Source organism: Tenebrio molitor, chromosome 2 (genome assembly GCF_963966145.1).
Source record: "Tenebrio molitor chromosome 2, icTenMoli1.1, whole genome shotgun sequence".
Taxonomy (NCBI): Eukaryota; Metazoa; Arthropoda; class Insecta; order Coleoptera; family Tenebrionidae; genus Tenebrio; species Tenebrio molitor.
In genome coordinates this window covers 31,287,162-31,310,330 of record NC_091047.1, presented here as the reverse complement: position 1 = coordinate 31,310,330, position 23,169 = coordinate 31,287,162, and the positions used below count along the sequence as shown (strand labels likewise).

Genomic DNA, 23,169 nt, shown 5'->3' with positions numbered 1-23,169 from the left:
CTTCTGGGGCGTATCCGAGTTGGGCCCGGTACCTGAGATAATCCTCGCTCAAATTTATCGGCCCCCAAGTATCCCCAATCCGGACACCGCCTAATCCGATAAGGAGTAGGGCCACGCGGCCAACAACTAATTATAAAAATGAATCTTAATTTTAGTTCCATTTGAACATTTGCTAGTGAATCTGTAAATACCTACCTAGTCTCAGAAATGAAAATGAAATCAATTTTGAGCGTAGAAGGGAAACAGTTGCTTGTAGTGAATAATTCTAAGTTTTGTGTGGCAAGGACGATAAAATTCGGTGGGGTTGTGTCAACAAAAAATCAAACTGCCTTGCAAAAGTGCAAACCTTTGGTTCCGAACCAACGAATGTGATCAGCAGTGATCTTATTCATAATCAAATGTTAATTTTGAAACATTCTTTTTCTCTGGTATAACCGTAAATGGATAGAATTGTCAAAGGATTACCTCAAGTAGATAGGTACTGAACTCCGATGCCGTCAAGACGGCCCGGCGCGGCGGAGGATTATTATTACAGGTAGCCGGGCCCAACTCGGACATCGGATTACAGGGCATTAACGCGCGGGCCCAACTCGGACACACCGGACTTCTGTCACCAAAAACAATGGTCTAAGTCGAGTTTTCGTTCCTTATATTCGTTTTATCGCAGTTAATCACAGTTAATAAACACCAAAAATCTGTATTTTTCATATAATTATGTATAATACAATAAGTGGTCTAATTTTTTCCAACAAAATTTGTCATTTAAAACATGAGTAGCATTTGCAACGAAAATTTTCCAAAAGCAAAAGCTAGGAATGTCTTAAATGACAAATTTTGAAGAAAAAATTAGAGCACGAATTGTATTCGACTTGACAATCCACCGAGAAATTTTTTATCGAATTGACCTAATAAATTTGACGTTTCATTTTAACATAAATTTTTTCGCTGAAAAACTGCCCGTTGTTTTTTCACTCTGCTGGTTGTTTTTCACTCTGCCCGGTGTTTTTTCGCTATAAATCAATTTGATTGGTCCAAATTTGAAAAATGCTGCAATTTGATTGGTTGTTGGATTGTCGAAGAAAAAATTTCCAATAATGCTATTTTATTTATTTATTTTCGCGGTTACTGCATTCTAACATGTGGCATATCGTTGGATTCAGAAAAATAATCTCTTTCAAAATCGGAATAAAAAAATATACTAAGCTACATATTTAAAGGTTTAGCCTTTGAAACCTTAGGCCCTTGGTGCAAAGAAACAATAGATTTCATTAATGTCATCGGAGACCGACTTATCGCGGAATCAGGGGATTCAAAATCTAAGAAATTCCTTTTTGAGAGGATTTCCCTTGCCATTCAACGTGGAAACGCTGCAAGCATTCGGGGCACTTTTCCAGATTCCGCATTATTATCGGAAATTTTCGCATTGTAAATTAAAGATGTTATTTTATGTTAAATTTTAATAAATAATTAGTTACTAAGCTATTTGAAAAAACAAAGTTGACATTCATCTGACCTTGAAAAAAAAGTCTATATTGTGCTTATAGTGTTTTTAAATTAATTTATTACAGTTTTTGTTTTATTTAAATCGAGCCATAAATAACGGAGATATGGCTTGCGGCGGTTTTTAGGACACACCATAGACAACACAGTAAACCTATAGAACGCAAACTCCCATAGTTTTTTGTGTCCCGACGCCATCTACTGGCTTGTGGTAGGTGCAAAATAAGACACAGCCAGCTGGATATCCTGGCTTTTTTATTTATTTTAATTTTCAAAATAATTTATTTATGAAATTAAAAGACTATATTTATTTTGAAGTTTTTATTTTCAATTTTTTTCGATACATTTCCATTGCATTCTTATAAATTTTGATTTGGTGTTTCTTTTCCTCAATTGCGACAAACTGAGATTTAAGGCTTCCTCACTTTCAAAATTTTGCTCTTTATTTTGACATCGAATTTTGCATGTAACGTTTTCGGTACATTGCAGCCCGTACTTGCAGCCCGAATTTTGGATTAACATTCTGGCTTTTTATAATTTTGATTATGCTCAGCGTTTCTTATTTTCTTTTTGAAACTTTCACAAGAATTTATATCTTCATTACTACATAAAACAGGATTTACACAATTTACTTATAGCATCTTCAGTAGAAATATCGTAGATTAGTAGATCGGATGAAAATTCTATAAAAAATAGTTTTCAGTTAAAATATAATTATCAATATTTTTTTACTATTACTGGAAGTAAGTCTGGACTGGAAAAGGAGGGAAGTTGAATTGAGTCGAGGGTACGGCCACATTCAGCAATCTATTTTGTTCGTGCCGAAGTATTATTTGCTGGTAAAATGAAGTCCACACACAGTGTAGCTGTTATACCTACACTTTCATAGGCTACAAAGTTGATGACTGCTTGTTACCCGTGTTTTTAATCCATTCCATAAAATGCCCAGGATATTTAATTGAATTTGAAAATCTATGGCGAGTTCCACATGGTTTAAATACCTTTGCACTCTGCAAATTCTCGTAACAGTAGACTTATTGTTTATGACAAAATATGTCAAAATATATATATTTTTTTAATTTTGGCATAAGTTTCCGCGATTTTTATTTTTATAAAACGGCAGCGTCCCCTGGCGGCTTGTGGTGGGTGCGTGTCCAAAAAAACCGATAAAATGCATAGGAGTTTGCGTTCTATAGGTTTACTGTGTTGTCTATGGGACACACCCTGTATTCACGATTGTTTCAAATTCGGACTATCTATGAAAATCTGACATTTTAGTTGGCAGTATTGTGATTTGTCATAGTAAATCTATTTTAGGTTATAATTCAACCGAACACTGCTCCCAGGTTGTTACATTTTTTAAATAATTGAACGCATTAGGAGCAATAATCTTAAAATTGAATTGAAATGAAACATACATGTAGGCTTTGCCATTTCTATTGAAACACCACCTCTTGATTGTCAGTTTGGCAACGCTGCAAATATTTTTAGTAATTTTTTGACTATTATTGCCAATCTTGATTTTTGTTGAATGTCATGTCATATTTGACTCAACGCGTCTTTCATTCAATTATAAACCCATAATTATGAAGACTTTATTGTTTTTTCGCGAAAATAGGGCAAAGTAGAAAAAAACGAGTCCTTATGGGTGCTGAGATGAAGAGAGCTCTTATAAAATTATATGATAAACTGCATTTAAGTCACCCATGAGTCACCCAATATTGTCAGTCAGATATCTTTTCCGTAAGTTAAAAAAGGTGTCTTTCTATCATTCTAATAAGCGTCAGCGTCTTCAGCTTAGAACGTACATTTGCTAACATTTAGGTATAACATCACAATTAAATCCCGCACTTTTTTCACGCCACTTGGCACATGCGCCTTGAGGGGACATCTTAAATTATTGTTCTAAATTGGAATTAATTGTACCTAACTTTGATTTTCATCTCTTCAGCTCAACTTTCAGCGAGTGCCGTTTTATTTGTTATTGGTTAATATACAAGTGTCTCAAAAATGGCGCCCAATCTCCTAAGAGTCTTAAAGAATAGAAGTCTGGGAAGGTAAATCTCAATACAAAATTTGATCGGACCAACAGATTTTGTATAACTTGCTCTTAAATATGGTAATTTCAAAGAGATGTATCTCCTTTATTACCAGATTTTACAGCTGAATTATAAATTACTTTACAATGTCACTTTTTCCAAGACCCCTTTAGGTAGTGGAACAACATCGAAGTAATTCTTTTTAGAGTAATGACCTAGCAAAATACGCTAAAATAGCAGTGGCAACAAGGCCTTCTGAGACTAGTAGTGAAAAAAATATAGGCGTCATTATTGACTCTCGAACCGACCCCAGAAGTAGAATTTCTCTCCCAAGGTTAATAATAATTTTCATTATTAACCAAGGTCAATAATGAACAGCCGTCACCTAGCAACGAAAGATTTTCTTTGATTTTATTGGTTAACGTAGACAGACGATTTTCAATTTTCATAGCAAGCGTTGAAAAATGAGAACTCGGATCGTCGCATCGGACAAACAGATTTAATTAATAATTATTATTAGAAAGGGTTTTAACGGATCTAGTAGTGAAAAAAATAGTATATAAACCACGCTAGAGAAGACAATTTTAAGCCTCGCTTCTTTATTCTTTCTTATTCTTTATTATTAATAAACTACCTCGGCTTAAAAAAATGTCTTCTCTACCTTGGCGTATAATATACTATTTTGCGCGACCTGTATACAGGCTGATTCACGTAGCCCGTTCATTAGAAACTTTTTGATTTCCCAAAATCATATTAATATGAAAATTGGCAGTTGACTATAACCGACTACTCCAAGTTCAAATGAATTATTTCCAAAATCGATGCCATCTTTGTTTTTTTAAATAGAAAGGCCCCATTTTGACTTCACATTTCGATTCTACGTTAACTTTTGGGTTTAGTACGTCTTTTTGTCAATACTTACCTGTCATCGTTTATGACCTATGTCATCTTTTTTGCAACAAAGTGAGGTTGCAGGGCTTCATTAAAAAATGTATAATTCCTGAACCATTCGAAATAAATAATTTATTTTTACTTTACTGACTTGCCAAAGATTTGGCCGCTTTTTTGCGCTATCAACGACATTTTTTTAATGTTTCATACGCCTACTGCAATTTTTTAAAATTGATAATCAAAAAATGTTGAAAACTTCATTTTTTTAAATGGCAACTACCATTTCTGATACTGGAGATAAATGTAGAATTAAATTTTAAGGCCACTTTTATTAACATTATGTATGCCTATTTGCAGCCGTTTAGGCGTAATTTCAATTTTTTGAATAAAATATTATTTTTTATAATCAATTGTTTTATTTGAATTTTTATTCAAAAATAGCATTGCAATAAATATTAGATAACAACAAAACAATAAAAAATAAGCAAATTAACAAAAAAATATTTTAATGCAAATGAATTCATTGAAAATATTTTTTTGTTAATTTGCTTATTTTTCATTATTTCGTTGTTATTTACTGTTTATTGCGTGTGATTTTTGAATAAAAATTCAAATAAAACAATTGTTTGATACAAAAAAACAATATTTTACTCAAAAAATCGAAATTACGCCAAAACGGCTGGGAATAGGCATACACAATGTTAATAAAAGTAGGCTTAGAATTAAATTTTACATTTATATCTAGTGTCATAAATGGTGGTTGCCATTTAAAAAAAATGAAGTTTTTGACATTTTTTGATTAGCAGTTTTGAAAAATGTCAGTAGGCGTATAAAACATTAAAAAAATTTCACTAATGGCGGAAAAGATCGGCCAGGTCTTAGGAATTCAACTAGAAAAAATCTATTATTTATATCAGATGGTTCAAGAGTTATAAATTTGTTAATGAAGCCCTGCAACCTCGATTTTTTGCAAAAAAGATGACATAGGTCAAAAACGATGACAGATAAGTGTTGACAAAAAGACGCTCTAAACTCAAAATTTAACGTAGAATCAAAATGTGAAGTCAAAATGAGGACTTTCCATTTAAAAAAATAAAGATGGCGTCGATTTCCGGTATTTCCGGAAGTGCCACCATTTTGAAAATATTTCTTTGAACTTGGAGTAATTGATTATAGTCAACTACCAATTTTCATATTAATATGATTTGGGGAAATCAGAAAGTTTCTAATGAACGGGCTACGTGAATCAGCCTGTATAATGAGCAACTTTACTCCCTGATTGTATGGAGTAAAGTGGCTCTTTTTTCCCCTTGGGCAAAAAACCGCAGCCAACTCAAGCTTTTAGTCATCTTTTTTCCCCTTGGGCAAAAAACCATAGCCTATTCAACCTTTTATGGTACATATTTATTTCGAATTATTTTTTTTTTCACTCGAGGTGCAGTTTGTAGCCCGAGGGTCCTACAAAGCATTGACGGTAACAATCATGCATTCCTGAGGTGCAGATACTATTATTTGCACGATTCAAACATTTTAATTGAAAAAAGCCGAAAGGTTAAATTAATTTTCGGCTTTTTTCTATTCAAATTGGTGAGTCGTGCAAAAAATAGTATATGGACCTCGGGAGTGAATGATTTTTACCCTCAGTGCTTTGTAGAACCTTCGGGCTACGCCCTCGAGCTACAAATTGCACCTCGGGTAAAAATCATCCACCTCACTCCCTCGGTGCATAATTTATACTATTTTAGGGCACCGAAATAATAGTACGTCGAGCGACCGCCAGAGTAGCGCCATTGTCGGCTCAACCAGCACCTAACGATCTCCACTTGTGGACGCTTTCGGCGCGCTAAAAAATATTTTTTTCACAACTTTTCGACAGTTTGGGATATTGAATTGTAATCTAACCGATATAGTTTAAAAAATCTTCCAACTTTGTTCCAAAAATGGTTTGAATATTTTCATCGGAACAAAAGTTAACAGAGGGTTGAAAAATTAGCATGTAAAACCCTATGGCCAGTCTTAAAAAAAAATTAATGTATAACTCATTTAACTTTAACAGCAGAAAAGTGAGGTTACGTGTAAGTTTCGTTCATTATGGTTTTACCATAAGAAAAATTCAATAAAAAAAGCATTTCAGCAAGTGTGGTTTAAAATACATATAAGTACATTGAAATAAACCAAAATAATTATTTATTTACTTAAACTTTTCCCCAATTCATTCAATTATGAGTTTTGAGTTCCTCAAACTCCTGATTTTTTTTAATCCTTACAATCTTACCCCACATTGCCCACATACCCCCATAATACCAATTTCTTTTTCTAGATATCTGATATTACTGTCTACAGAATTATCCAATCACACCTGAGAGGCGAAATCCTTCAAGATTCCAAAACTGGCTCTAATCCTTTGATTTTGTAATTTCCTTGTTCATTGATTAAAATTCTTTGAGTTTCCCTTGGGTTTTACCTTCCACCTTCCAGCAGCAACACTAACCACGCTAAAAACCACTCACTCACATTTGTAATGGTAGAACTCCCAGTCGTAAAATTTTTAGATTTCTATTGACATTTAGATTAAATTATTATATACAGGGTGTCTCAGCAAGACTTTCAAGCCAAATATCTCGGTTATTTGCCAACGGATTTTTATGTCATTTAAAATACAGATATTTTAGACGGTGAAGGCTCAATTGGAAATAATAAAATTACCTCAAGTTAAAAAATGTAATTTTAACACGTGTTTCCTTTATTGAAAATTAAGCGCAATTATTATTAGTTTGTTAAACATTAAAAAATAGGTGCCTACACAAACAATTAACTAAATCACTCGTCTGATTCAACGAAAAGATTAGATTTTGTTGTTAAAAAAATTTAATCTAAATTTTGAAGGTATTTGAGCAGTTACCTTTTGAAACAATTGATGAAAAGTTGCCAAGCAACATTTTGTACACCCCTTAAAATCTGTCAAAAGTGGGCGCGCTTTATTATAAAAGTCAAATTGTGTAAATTTATTGGAAATACTCGAAAAATACACTACAATGGCAGAAATTTCAATATTGTTGAAAAAGGAAACAATCTTTGCCTATGGAGAGTGTCGTAGAACTTCAATGACACAGTTCGTTTTCTCTTGGAACACTATCCAAATGTAGGTTTTACAAAATTTAAGGTTCAGCGAACTGTCAATTTATATGAAGACACAGGAAGCATACGCGAACTAAATTACCTTGCTAAAATATCCCGATCGGGTTTTAGTCCTTTATGGAAGAATTAAAGCATCCAGTATAATAAATTACGTCCAAATGTTGTCTTTAACTTTGTAAATGTTTGTAAGGTTAGAAAGATCGGTGCACACGAGTTCCCGTCAGCATATTATTTTATACCTGGGCTTGGACATAGGCCCTTTAATCCTGCAGACGAATTCCCGTCAAGGCAAAAATGCACCCCAAATTCTAGACTCGAATTCCCGTCAGAAAAAAATCTTGGTTATTGAAAGCACTGTTACGAAAGTAAGATTCAATGATGAATCTTCTATGTTCTGAAGTAAAAACCATTTTTGCGTTAAAATTTGGTTAATAGTGACAGTTGTTTGACATTTATTAGCTAACTTAGCAAAGATATGAAAAATCTGACACTGTCAAAGTCACAGCCGCCCCTTAACTAGTATATAATTGTTGATCACACGGTATTTGTAACTTTTTAAAATTTTAAACATTTTTTTTGTTCGACACTGTCAGAATTTGAGAATTTTCTCCTGTGTGAACGGATTTTGATAAATTTGACAACTTGTCAAAACGAAATGTCAAGCTAATTTTAAACATTTTCAGCGATTTGGAGCCTTTAAGGGGCTTGTCGAACAAAAAAACGTTGTATTCAACTCGTTCTTGTGTAAATTGGGCTATTTTTGGCACTCGTGGATCTTTAAAACTCTCGTTTCACTCGAGTTTTAAACTGGCCCACTCATGCCAAAAAAAGCTCAAATTACACACGAACTCGTTGAATAAACTACTATTTTGGTCCACGTAATGGTAAACAACAATGGTACCTGGCAACGGCTAGAGGGGTAGGTAAGTAAGGGATTGAAGCGCTCTTTTACCCTTGACGGGAATTCGAGTTATGGATTATATCAGTTGATAATTACCTGACGGGAATTCTTGCATTACTTTATGACAAGAAATAAGTCAGACGGGAATTCGAGTGCGCCCAGAAAGATAAACGTGAAATATGTCACATCTGTTTGTGCGAAGAGGGGTGACCAAAATTTGGCGATAGCGCACGTTTTTTTCATAGAAACAAAGCAGATCACGAATGAACGTACGCCTCTGACGCCGCATGGCCGGTAAGCGGTTCTACCTTCCCACCCTAGAAATCGAAAAATGGACTCCACCAACGTAGTTGCGTCTGCCACGCAACTTTATTGGTGTGTTCTCCTTAAAGTGTTGGCACTCTACGCATCTACGTTTTTGCATCTGCAGCCACGTTTAACACAGTTTTTTTCTTTTTTCTTGCAAACCAGACGTCTTTCAAGGACGAGTTTCTCCTTACAGCATTTTTTATTGACGATAAAAATTTTGAGATAAATCTTAAGTGATTCAACATTTTAAAAAGGCATGTAAAAATTACATTTTTAAGACTTGGGTTATTGCATTAATGGGATTTTATTCTTCACCGTCTAAAATATCTGCAGTTTAAATTTCACAAAAATCCGTTGGAAAATAATCGAAATATTTGGCTCGAAAGTCTTAGCTGAGACACCCTGTATATTAAATTATGCAGGGTTATTCTAAATCATTGTAGTCGAAGTAGGGGTGAAAACTGAATGTAAAATTTATAGTTGCCGCTCCACATAAAATCATCAAAATGATGTGTTAAATTGGGTGCAAAACAACTCAATATTTTTAAAACTGATTGTAGAACAACTCAATATTTCTGGATTCAATCGTTAATTTAACAAAAATAAATAAAACCCTCATCACCGCACTTTTCACCTAAAAAATGACAGTGACAGCGACACAACTGACAGTTCACATGAAAGCGACAAAAACGTAATAACATGGACATGGCCTACTTCGACTACAATCATTTACAATAACCCTGTATTAAGAATGCAGGATGCGTCGACGAGATAAATAATTGCTAAATGTGTAGTTAGATCATTGATTAATCAATTTATCATACTTATTTTGACAGTGATGATTTGCTTTGACGTTTTAGGAACTAGAAAATGTTAAAATTTCAAATTTCTCACTAATAGCCGTTTTACAACCAACCGAACCTGTTACACATTGCTAAATTTTAGGAAAAATCCAACAGGTGGTGTTTCAATAGAAATGGCAGAGCCTATATTTGTAGGGCAGTTCTCGGTAAATTCTTATTAACTAAATTAATGACGGAATTAACAACAATGCGAAACGTCACATGACAGGACCTGACGCCAATCTAACAAAAAAATATCTTGGCCTGCTGCGTATTTAAAACAATCGTGAACGGCTTATATCTGTTTGTAAAAATGAATTCCAGCAAAATATCCGGACAACATTCAAGATGATTGTTTGTTAACTCACATTGGGCGAATTGTGAACAGATTTTTAACAATCGGAACAATAATTAGCAAGGGTAAATCATCAGGACGACCACCAGTATCTGATGAAATAGTCGAGAATTTGAAAGAAACGGTAGAAAAGACTCTACAGATATCCATAGCCCGTTTATCTCAACAATCTGGTGTACCACGAAGCACTTGTCACAAAATCATTAAAAATAGGCTACAACTACATCCGTGTTAGAAAGAAGACTGGTGTTGTCTATGGACTGGTGAGTGGTGACTGGTACAAACTGGTACAAGGTTACACCCACTCACCGCCAAATTTAGGGCCCGCTGAACAGTTCATAAAAATTCGCTAGATGGCAGTGTCTGTTTCGGGGACCATGGCCTACTAAATCTGAACTGCGCCGCGCTTATTAATAATTAATTAATTAATTATGATTATTAATTAATTCTTATTATTACTATTAATTATTAATTAATAAGCGAAGCACAGTTCAGATTTAGTAGCCAACGCGGGGACTCATAGATATAATAAAATACTATAGAATGCAAAGTGGGCGCATTAATTGTGTCCTTGGTTTGCGTCTTGGCTTGTGCGCACCGTGCACAGGCCGGAAGAGGACACTGAAGTTGTTGTTGCCAAAAATCCATGTTGCCAAAGTACCCAGTTTAAAAAAAAACAAATAACATTACAAAAAATTATAAATGTCAATTAATTTAATTGTCAATTGACATGAATTGAATGTGAATTTACCATAAAGCTTTGGAGCATCAAAAAGTGTTACAGGTCTCTATTAGCACTAAGTACGTGCCGCACATTTCCAAATCCATTGAAATATGGGAATCGCTTTAAAGAGTAGCTGAAGCAAAATGACAATTAATGTCATACAACATGATGATAGGGTATGATATTTACGACTGTTTTACAATGAAGCATTTTCGATTGCGTCAAAGAATGACCTTGACGACCAAAATGTATTGCTCGCGACTGTACCTCGGTCGTATTTTAAACCCGTTCGTACAATAAAAAATAACTTTTTACACGTATATCTTAAATAACTATTAGTTCAATGATTAAGAAGGAAAACAAAACCTAAATATATTTTGTAGCTATATTTTGACGTGGGTACACTCTAACGAAAAAAATGTATACCCAAGTACAGTCAAAACAAGCATTTTATTTAAAATTTAATTTTTGACAGTCCAGGAGTTTTTTGAATTTACTATAGTACTTATCCCGCATGAGTAATAAAAAATATCTATTATATTAGTCATTCAAGAAATGTTTAAGTACTTACAGGTGTCCTAAAAATGGCGCACTAACGGTATACTACGGTGTAGTTTACCGAAAACGTTAGAAAAATGTAAAAAAATGCTATTGGACTTATTTGCTGATTTGGCGGTCTTTGAAAGTGGCACTTAAGAGGCAATTATTTCGAAATATATGTATTAAATTGTCATGAAAACTACCTCGAATTGTACATTATTCCAAAGTACATATCAAGACCGCCCACTACCAATATCTAATCCTGCATAACAGAGAATTTAGAAGCTTTGGAAATCATAAAAATTATCTTATGTCCAGCAAGGTAATGATGTACGAATATATAGTTATTTTTTTTGCCTCGACTAATAAAACTATAATATTCACCAAATACAGGGAGCGGCATTGTGTAGTTGTATTTCCCAAAGTACTACGATTTAATCTGCATTTACTAAGAACGCTTCTTGCAGATGAGGGAATGAATTTTCCTTCGGAATTTCTACCTGATTTGACAAGAATAATGAATGAGACAAAAATGACCCTTATGGTAAAATATTATTAAGGTAAAATTACAATAAAACGGTCGGTGCCACCATCTTCATCTGGTGTTCCTTCGGTGAATAATTAATTAAGCATTATCGGTTTATTAGTCGGTCCTTTAGAGTCAGAAAAATGAACTATAATCTGTTTCAAAATCAAAAATCCACCACCTGTTGAATTATGTTGGCGGAAAAAAGAAATCCCTAGAATTAGTTTCATTTTTTTGGGTAGGCCCAACCTCCCCCCAAAATTTTACTGAGAACTGTTGAGTTTACTTACGTAATACAAAATAATTATTATGTGCAAAAGGTGGTAGCAACCATATCACACCTTTTGAGTGAAATAATAAAATGAGAACAAAAAACACGATGAATTACGACCAAAACGACTGTCAAAGGTTTCTTTCATAACCCCACTTTTTTCTGACATTTGCAGACACACTAAAAACAAAAGTTGGCGACGTTGTCGGTTGTATTTTCGAGGTAGAAGGCAGTGTTGATAACTCCTAGGATACGAAATACGTAAACATGTCCATAACAACCGGGGAATAATACAGGGCGTAATAAGAATAAGCGGGCGTAATGAATTCATAACGCCCTCATCAATTCATAATTGCAAAGATGCCAAATTTTTTTTTTTAAAGAACACGTAGTGAAAAATAAAATCTTGTATGCACCACGGCATCATCGAATGATTACGCCCATCGAACGATATCCATCTCTCGGGCTAAAGCCCTCGAGTTGGATTCATCGTTCTCCGGGCGTAATCATCGTTGTAACGCCCTTGGTGCATAAATAGCTATTGTTTACACTGTATTATCGTTAATTGAAATAAATGATTTTTTTGTCTGAAACACTTTTTCCATATTTTTTTCATGTACAATTGCGGTCATTCAAAAGTGAATGTTTTTTTTAATAGTTTGATTTTTACTTTAAATCCTAAAATGTCACAGTTTGACACTAGCGTTAAAGAAATTATTGAAAGTCAATAATTTAATATAAAGAAAAATACGGAAATTTTCGCAAGCTATCGTTCACTTTTGGAGGGCCGCGATTGTACAGTTAATTTCAAAATTATTGAGTACACCTAATTTTCTACAGTGTAAAATGCACTTACATTTTTTGTCAATGATCAATGTCAATTTTGACAAACAAAATGCCTGATCTAACTGAATACGCGAAAGTGCTTAAATCAATCTCAGGTAGCCCAAATAGTGGTACTGGCACAAGAGGGATATACTCAGCGATAACTTGCTGAAAAGTTTCAAACTTCGCAGTCAGCTGTGTATAGAGTTCTTTAAAGGTATGAGGAGACAGGAACGTACACTAGATGAGCTGGACAAGGTCGTAAAAGGAAAACATCGAGACGAGAAGATCATTGTTTGTCTTTACAAGCTAGAAGAAAGCGTTTTGTCACTGCACAACACCTCCGAAACGATCTTCAGGTGACTACATGGACTGTTATTTCCAGCAGAACTGTTTTAAGACGCTTGAGAGAGAGTAATTTAACGCCAAGAAGACCAGCAACTGGTCCACGATTAAATTCAGGACATCGTATGGCTCGTCTAAATTTTGCTAGAGAACACAGAAATTGGGACCGTGAATGGCACAATGTTCTCTTTATCGACGACTCGCGATTTTGTTTAACTAACAATGATCGACGTAATCGTGTGTTTAGGAGACCGGGCGAACGCTATAGTCAATGTGCGATTCATCAAATTGACAATTTTGGTGGAGGTTCAGTTATGGTATGGGGTGGTATAAATTGGACGGGCCGTACTGAACTTGTTGTTGTTGCTGGAGGTAGCATGACCGGCCAGAAATATAGAGATGACATTGTTATTCCCTATATTAAAGAATATGCTCACAATTTTGGTGCAGGTTTTGTGCTAATGCACGACCTTATATTGCCAGGATTGTAACAGACGAATTAAATTACGCTAATATACAGAGATTGGATTGGCCAGCTCGAAGTCCGGATCTTAATCCCATCGAGCATCTATGGGATAACCTTGGATGACGAGTAAGAAGATCACCAGTGCCCCCGCTGACTCTGCAAGAACTGTCTAATTTGCTAATTGCAGAATGGCAGCTAACACCACAAGAATACATACAAAACTTAATTTCGAGTTTACCAAAGCGGATGGAAGTTTGTATTACCGCCAGAGGTGGTAACACAAGATATTAAACTGTTTTTTAAAAATTGTTTTGAATTCATATTTTATCGTTTTTGGTGTTGCAAGTTATCTTTTTGTCCCGTTTGAATTTTTAAAATAAAATCTATGCTGAGTAAAGTTTTATTTTTATCAGATAGGCTCTCAAGCATATTATAATCCGTTTCAAAATCAAAAATCTACCAACATTGCATTCTACCTCGAAAATACAACCGACAACGTCGCCAACTTTTGTTTTTAGTGTGTCTGCAAGTGTCAGAAAAAAATGGGGTTATGAAAGAAAATTGTTGAGAGTCGTTTCGGGCGTAGTTCATAGCGATTTTTTTTTCTCATTTTATTATTTCACTCAAAAGGTATGATGTGGTAGCTACCACCTTTTTGTACATAATAATTATTTTGTGTTACGTAAATAAACTCAACAATTCAATGTCAAATTCTGGCGGGAGGTTGGGCCAACCCAAAAAAATGAATCTTATTCTAGGGATTTCTTTTTTTCTGCCAACATAATTCAACAGGTGATGGATTTTTGATTTTGAAACAGATTATATGTGCAAAATCCAAGTTCATAAGCCCAATAATTTTTAAGTTAGAGAGAAATAAATTCTTGATTCGATAATTTTGTCACGAAGTGTAGTTAACATAATATTTATAATTTATTTTTCACTCTAGAAACATTTTGATAATTAACAATTTTATTTAAACACAAATAGTGCCAATTTTGACAATAAAAGTGCAGCCAATTATCAATCGAAAAACGCCCCTAGGTACTAGGATAGAACCTAGATAGAGCCAACTCTATTTAATATACTAACTTTAGTTTATGCTATTACAAAAATGACCCTTTGATAGTAAACGTCAAATTCGCCTGTCAACTCTGTCAAAGCTGACAACCGGAAATGCATTCAAATTACAGATTACAAAATCATTCAAATTTTCATTGTTACCAACAGATTCAGCATTCTTGATCACGTTGTAGGTACCCGGCAATGTTTCCGCGCGTATAGTTTGTCTCAATTCTAAATTTTCACCACCTGTTGAATTATGTTTGCAAAATAAAAATATGTATTTCTAAATTGGGGATTCTTATATTATAACCAAAGTTGGTAATATAATTATTTTACAAACATGAATCGAAAACAATAACCCTATTGACAACGGCCGTGAAAACCTGCATTCGATTAACGTTAAAATTAGTCCATAAGTTTATTTTAGAAATCGATTTTCTACCTACTCACTTGCTGCATTTTAAAAAAGGTCTTCGTTCTTTTCCATTATTCTAAAATTTTGAGTTGTAAAAACGGAAATTGACAGATAACCTAACAAATACAATCTGACGCATTTTTCACCAAACAGTGTTGCCCGTTGTATTTCCAACGTAGAATGCAGCGTTGGTGGAAATTTAGAATTGAGACAGACATTACATTAAAAGCGAAAGAAGATAAAGTCCTCGTCGAAAAATAGTCAATTTTGACTTAAATTGTAAATCATTTTACAATAGGAGAGAAAATCGTCTTATAACCACCATAAATAATTCCATAAATAAATAGGGGCTGTTACTTTATACCTGATGTTTGCTCTTCCTTGAGTCGGCACTGCACAACAAAGGGACAATAAAGTTAGAGAGTATTATGGTAGTTATAAGACGGTTTGCTGTCCTATTGTAAAATGATTTACAATTTAAGTCAAAATTGACTATTTCTAAAAGTTTTAAAAACTTAGATAGTCAAGTAAAAACCAATTCTTGCCCCGACTGCTCATATCACCACCCTGAAAGGTAAACTCCCGAACGTTCTTAAGCCTGGATTATAGTGAACGCAACAGAACCGTAGCCGCATCCGCTTTCCGTACCGTAAAGTTAAACTCTGTGCCAGGCAATGAAAGCTATTATAGTGACCGCAGACCGTGCCGCATCGTATTGTTACCGTACGAAATTTCATTTATCTTATATGGGACGGGTACCTACGAAAATGGCCTTGAGCTGTAACAAATAGCCAATCAGAATGCAGAATGTGAGAGTGGAGTGGCAGTGCCTATGGCATATAATGAGTAATCTGTTCTATGGTGCCGACAGCACAGCCCACAGCCCGACAGTTGTTAAAGAAACAAAGGGTAAACTGTCTGACATCGGAAATTCCCGTCAAAATTTCTAACCTAGTAACGAGTAACCTATTAGTTATTTATTTAACGAGTTCGTGTGTAATTTTGGCTTTTTTTGGCATGAGTGGACCAGTTTAAAACTCGAGTGAAACGAAAGGTCCACGAGTGCCATAAAAAGCCAAAATTACACAAGAACGAGTTTAATACAACGTTTTTTTGTTCGACGAGCCCCTTAAAGGTTCCATATCGCTAAAAATCTTTAAAATTAGCTTGACGTTTCGTTTTGACAAGTTGTCAAATTTATCAAAATCCGTTCACACAGGAGAAAATTCTCAAATTCTGAGAGTGTCGAACAAAAATAGTAGTTTATTTAATGAGTTCGCGCGTAAATTGGGCCTTTTTTGGCACGAGTGGACCATTTTAAAACGCGAGTGTAACGAGCGTTTTAAAGGCCCACGAGTGCCAAAAAACGCCCAATTAACACACGAACGAGTTGAATACAACGTTTTTTGGTTCGACGAGCCTCTTAAAAGCTCCAAATCGCTTAAAATCTTTAAAATTAGCTTGACGTTTCGTTTTGACAAGTTGTGACATTTATCAAAATGCATTCACAAAGGAGAAAATTCTCAAATTCTGACAGTGTTGAACCAAAAAATAATTTTATTGCCACGAGGTAGGTATATTTGTGGCTATAACAAATAACTAAAAAAGCAGGTTATTTTAATTTAACATGAGTCGTGGTAAAATTGTGGGAATATTGTTAGAATCTATTATCTTATATTATTTACGTTTTTTTTAACTTTTATAGAACAACCAAACCTGGGCACATTGATTAATCTAGTTGCGCTCGTTCCGAAATCTTGCCTTCTCTCAAAATAAAATCTTACTTTTAACACTTAGATCACTAAACTAAACTATATTTTGTACCTAATTTAGAATTTGTCATACTCTCGTGTCAAAAATGGATTACTCCCTAGGATTTAGGGATCCAATCAGCTTTAATTAGGTTTTCATTTCCACAATGAAAAGATGTTGTTTCTCCACAGTTGGGTTAAAATCAGAAACGTTTTTTGTTGAAGGGATGGCTTTATAATATAATAATTTGTTATGGCCCTTTTCTCTCGCGCCAATAGAACGACCACAGTTCGTTTGAACTTTCCATTTTAAACTTTTTACAAAATGCACTTAAATAATTTTGCAATTTATTTGACAATGTCTATTTAAACAAATGAATAGTTTGAAAAATCAAAAAAATAATAGATATCAACCGGGCAATATGAAAATAACTAGTGATTTAACCAACCTAACAACTGCAATTTTGATTTTGACAGTCGAAATGTTTTTTGAATGGACTTTATGCGAGAACAGGCATGGGACGAAATAGGAAGGACCCTATCTACTGAATATAACATTTTAGTGGGAACGCCTCATCAGCAACAATGACATACGGCAATTCTATATCTGTTCCTGGAAGTTTTTCACTTCCCAACATTTTTATTTGCTTTGCTAAATCTGTCAAATATTTACTGGTATTAAATAGGTATTACATAAATTATTATTTATGTCTTCTGGGATCTCTCTGGCTTCTCAACAAAATACGAATTGGAATAGCATAACCTACAATATTTAACATGAAATCTGTCAATACCTTGGGTAGGGGTACGGCAACGTTACGGGTCACTATAACTAGCAACGCATTTTTGCGGGGACGTTGCGATTGCGGGGAAGGGCACGGTTCGGGATACGGAAGCGTTCCGGTCACTATAATCTAAGCTTTAAAGGCTAAAGGCGTTTAAAAATAAAAATTGTAAAAGGTAATTTAAACTACAAAATTTAATTAAAAACAAAAAAAATACAAAGAAGGTTACAGTAATGCGTTTTCTTTCTGTCAGTAATAATTAAAAAAAAAAAAAAAAACTACGGCAAAAGGATTCGAACCCGGAGCGTCGAGCGTTCGCCCCGGCCGGCGTTAGAACGCGTCATAATTGCCATTTTTTTTTTCTCGTAAATTTACGAACGTTCCCTGTGTTTCTTTTCAGGGTGGTGATATGGACAGTCGGGCCAACCACCCTGATTTTTTTTTTGTTCAAAAAGCCGTCACACATCTGGCGGCATTTTCTGGGCAGTTTGCGTGGACAAATTATGAAATCAAGTAATTTACTAATAAATCTGTTGGAAAAAAGTTTATCAATTTTTTCTTTGAATTTTCATAAAAAGTGGTACACTACTAAATTATTTACTGGTGCATAATCAATGAAAAAATAGTAGATTATGCACCGAGGGAGTGAAGTGCATGATTTTTAAAAATCATTCCCTCCTGAGGTGCATATGTGAAGTAATCTCTAGGAAATATGCTTTAAAACAAGGAAACCGCATTGGTGCACATTTTATAAAATATGATATACAAGGGTGTATTTTTAAAATCTGCCGAAATTTTACCTACGAGGTTGTGGGACAACATAGAAGACTAAAAGCTATTAAAAAAAATTGTACCTCAAAAATTATTAAATGTGATTTTATTTTTTGACAGAATTTTTTAAATACATATATTTTTTGTTAGACACAGAATTTGGGAAATTTCTCCTGTGTGAGCGGATTTTGATAAAAGTCACAACTGGTCAAAACGAAATGTCAAGCTAATTTTAAAGATTTTAAGCGATTTGGAGCCTTTAAGGGGCTTGTCGTACAAAAAAAAATACGTTGAATTCAACTCGTTCTTGTGTAAATTGGGCCTTTTTTGGCACTCGTGGGCCTTTAAAACGGTCGTTTCACTCGCGTTTTAAACTGGCCCACTCGCTAAATAAACTACTATTTCCGAGTTCTACATGAAGCCAGTAGCTCGTGGTTAAAATTTTGCAGATCCATTCTGGGTCAGCTGTATAGAGGTCTTGCAAAAAATCTTAGAAAATGAAAATAGCATGTACTGTATAGTTTAGATTCAGTTTAGAAGTCATCTAAAACTTTTCTAAAATTACAACCTAGAACCTACAAGTAGGGACAACAAGTTATGTTACAGAACCCTTCTTGAGACTGAATTCAACAACCTAATGCACTTGCTTACAACTAAAGCTCAGCTTCTTTCCTTCCTGTTTGGTCTTCAAAACGGTGAATGATAGCGTAAACATTGTCAACCAAAATTCAATATTTTTTGTCAATATTTCCGAAACGTTTTATCATATATGTATCAAATTTTTGCATAACTTTCTTCCTATCACTAATATTTCTCAGATACCAGAGTTAGAGTTATCACCGTCTAGTCAAACACTATTTTGGACAAGTGTCTGTCTGAACCGATTTCAAGACGTATAGAACGCAATGCCGCTAATGAATATGATTATTTTTTAACGATTTACTTTCAACCGCCACATATTTGTTGATTGTCCAATTGAAGACAATAATAAATTTTAACTCGATCAATTAACATGACGAGAGCCACATGAGATGATCGAAAGCCATTACACAACACATTTTTTTCGTGTAAGCCAATTCGCACTGAGGCGAAAATTGAAATTACATAACCTCGAATTCAGATATAGATTATTGCAATAGACGACGAGCAAACAACACGAAACCCAATGCCAATCAATACAACATCCCCTATGCTTCATCTTAAACCACGTGTGTTGCATCGATTCGCTCGAAGGTCGAATCCAATTAATTATAAATGGACAAGTTTGCCACTTTTTACTATATTACAACTTTCCTATCATCGCCGGCTTTTAATAATTTACTGGGAATTCTATTTTTTCAATACCTATTTTTGTTGGCTCATCCAATCAGGTTTACACTGCATTCGTGTCGACTAGCATTGAAAGAACTGCACCCGATTTGACCGAATACACACTAATTTCTATCAATACTCACAGAAATTTCTACTAGCACTTGGTCCGTTTTCGTAGTCATGAATGTCGAAACTGTACAAACAAAAATCAGTTTTGGAGTTGATGAGTTTTCGTCGAACAAGACTGGCGCTTATCAAGGTATTGTGCTTATCAGGAGATATTCGTCATATTTACATTCGTGTGAGGTTGGATCGTCGAATGAACAATTCTGAAGATGACGAAACTTCAAATCAAGAAAGCCATAGTTTATGGATTTGTCTCATCATTGCACAGCATTTTTGTGTAGATGATCTTTTTTTCTCCTCAATGTTTTAGTTCTTATTAAATACGTAATAATAATCTTTCTAGTTTAACGTCGATAAGATAGCTGATGTTACTAAACGAAATTTACATAACACCGATAGCGTTCCTACAAAGTGAGTCACCGAAATTATCAGATTATTATGTGATGGTGATCATGTAGAGATCGATTATGAATTTATTTTTTTTTAGAAATTTGATTAATTCCCTGTCCTCAATGAATCGTCTTAATGAATTCATTCGAGTTGTTACCTGTTTTCTGCGATGAGATTTTCGGTGTAATTAAAATTTTGAGTGCTCTGGAAAGCTCATTATCTACATCTGCGTGTTCATCACCCTGAATAATTTATAGGTTAATTTTAGTGTCGTTAATGCTGCCTATTATCACAGGGAAATTAAAAAAAAATGTTTTCATTTAGGAGTGGTTGGGTAGTTTACGTTGCCACGTTTGTCACTGTTAAAAACTTGGCCTACATCGAAACAAAAATAGGAGAGAAAAAAATTAAAATTTGTTCGTGGTCGACTTACTAAATATGTAGGTACATTTATTATTAATTTAACACCCACCGATGAAAAAAATGTTTACATTTAGAAATTATTAACTTGTTTTTGTTGTTGTGCTTCATATTTGATGGATATAGGAAAAAACGAAATGATCTGAGGAAACTTTACATGGAATTTACATTAATTCATAATCGATTTAATTAATTTTTCATTATTTATTTCGTAAAGGGAAGTATAAGGTCAGCGGAATACTGTAAAGAAAAAAAAAAGAAGTCTAAATAGAAAGAAGGATTAATGAAGTTGTTGGACATTTTGTAGACAGTATAAATTAATTTGACTATGGAAACGACAGTTTTAAATGAATTACCAAAAAGAAAAAAAAAACATAAATAAAGTATTAAGAGTTAATAAAATAATACTGTGGGTAGTACCAAGGCGTCCCGTACTAACCCTTTCAGAGCGCTATCGTCGCCCACGAGAGCCGAGCCGCAGGCGACCCCATCATCACCAACACCTGCGCGCCATCGGAGCGAGTCCCCACTCGAGCCGCATCATCCCCTGTAGCCTATAAAATTGTAAAACTTTTGCCATAGCCCTAGGAACAAATGTAATGTAACACATAAACAAGGAAATAAATGAAGTTGAATGAATGAATGAGAAACAACCCGGCGCTGAAAAGGCTTTAAGCCTTAGCAGTGCCCCCCTTTGTAACTTGCCATAGTCCTAAGTAAATTGAAATGTATTATAAAAATTAAGAAAATAAATGAAGTTGATTGATCGAGAAACAACAAACGATAGCGCTGAAAAGGCCTTAAGCCTCAGCAGCGCCCCCCCTGTAAAATTTTGCCATAGCCCTAAGAACAAATGAAATGTATTATATAAACAAGGAAATAAATGAAGTTGAATTGAATTGAGAAACAACAACACTTCCCACAGCATTTCCCCGAGGAATTTCGGCAGAGCACTGAACGGCACTGAAGACGGTCCACACGGTCTCTCTGAATAGTTTTGAATTGCTCTATTTACCAAATTATAAATAAACATTTATGTGACAAACAATCGCCACAATATGAGTATGCTGAAGAATTTAAAACAAAAAGAAAAAACTCAAAATTTTCAGAAAGAAAAAAGTGATGCGATATCTTTAAGTTGGAAACGTTCACAATTCTTAGGAAAGAAAAAGAGTAAAAAAATAAAAATTCTAGTAGACACTGGTGCACGGTTTTACCAAAAAGAAAAAAAAAATAAAGATTTCGAAATATAAAATGATAGGGGATTAGTTACGTACAATGGTTTACGCGGAAACATGTTTCACAACCAAGGAGGTTTATTGTCTAATCTAGTGAAGTTGATTAAGTTTGAAAATTGCAATTTATGTAACCAGTAAACCAGTTAGGAAATGACTCATTTTGTGTCACTAGTGGGATGACACAAATGATACAAAATGGCATTTCCTAACTTATTTCATGAAAGATTTTTTTCTAATTATCACAAAAAAGGTTCTTTAAACTGGCAACATTAATAGATTCATAATCTGTTATGTCTATGATTTGGAATTTATATAAATGACAAATGCTTGCATCAAGTTCTGATGTACCAAGTGCTACCGAAGAAATCTTATAAAATGTAATATCGTGGGTCATTTCGGAAAAATCAAAAGCGCATAGGTAGTGAACATTTTTTTGTACATTAATAGAACCTCCACGAACGTTTACAGAATATTTTAGATATAAATCTTTTTGCAGGAGCAAGAAGGAAAGTGACAAGTAGAAAATAATAATAAACTAAGCACAGTGGCCAAGCAAGCGTTTAGCGCGCCGCTTTGCATTCGGGCGGTGCCGAGTTCAAATCCCAGTGCCGCCGGCTTTTTTGGGGCTTTTCGACTCACATCACCACATACCACATCTTGATATGTACACACGCCACATATGACAGATCAGAGAAAGCTAGGTCAGTACTTACCTCTCAGTATCTACCACTTCCTTCCCCACTCATCCTCATCACACTCATCCCGAGTTTCCCGTGAGTGTGGCTGAAAAGGCTAGGCAAACCTCAGCAGCCCGCCCTCCGCCGAGAAGGAATGGAAAACGATCTTTTACTTATACTTATTGGCATAACGGGGTCACTAACTCGGGGTTTGATCTCCAAAGTACTGCAGACTCAGGTTGCATAAAACCACTTGTGATTTGCAACAGCATTTTTTCAATATTTTTAAACCAAATAAAGGCACAAAGGGACCAGAAAATCATAGTTTGGATTGAATTTTTTCCATATAAGTACAGTTTTAATATAATTTCAAATGACTAATGCCATAAAAGTGCTGTTGCAAAGGCATAGTGGTTTTTTGCAACTTGAGTCAACTTTAGCTGGAGGTATGCTCAGTACCGACAGCAGTCATTTTCGTCCACGTGTTGTCAAATTACAAGGTAAATTTTTCTCTAATCCTTCTACTTTACTTACGAGACAGCAGTCATTTT

At 34.6% G+C, this 23,169-nt stretch overlaps 1 protein-coding gene and 1 long non-coding RNA gene across 5 annotated transcripts in view; both read right to left on the bottom strand.

The window, feature by feature from the left end:
• The window catches only part of LOC138124420 (fatty acid 2-hydroxylase-like), a 47,014-nt gene that overhangs the window by 13,861 nt on the left and 9,984 nt on the right, over positions 1–23,169 (bottom strand). Inside the window, exon 1 of one of the 4 annotated variants that reach the window (XM_069039456.1) lies at positions 19,911–20,071. The exons of 1 other annotated variant lie outside the window; for it this stretch is intronic. In XM_069039456.1, the coding sequence (XP_068895557.1) occupies positions 19,911–19,949 (39 nt within the window). In that variant the 5' untranslated portion in view covers positions 19,950–20,071. Of the gene's footprint in view, positions 1–9,988; positions 10,131–19,800; positions 20,072–23,169 lie in introns of those variants that run through there. 2 more of the 4 variants (XM_069039459.1, XM_069039458.1) reach the window with 2 other exon arrangements.
• On the bottom strand, positions 1,807–7,463 carry LOC138124425 (uncharacterized). The gene is made up of 2 exons (XR_011157138.1): positions 2,239–7,463; positions 1,807–2,183 (listed from the first exon to the last, which is right to left on the bottom strand). It is a non-coding gene; the product is annotated as an uncharacterized lncRNA (long non-coding RNA).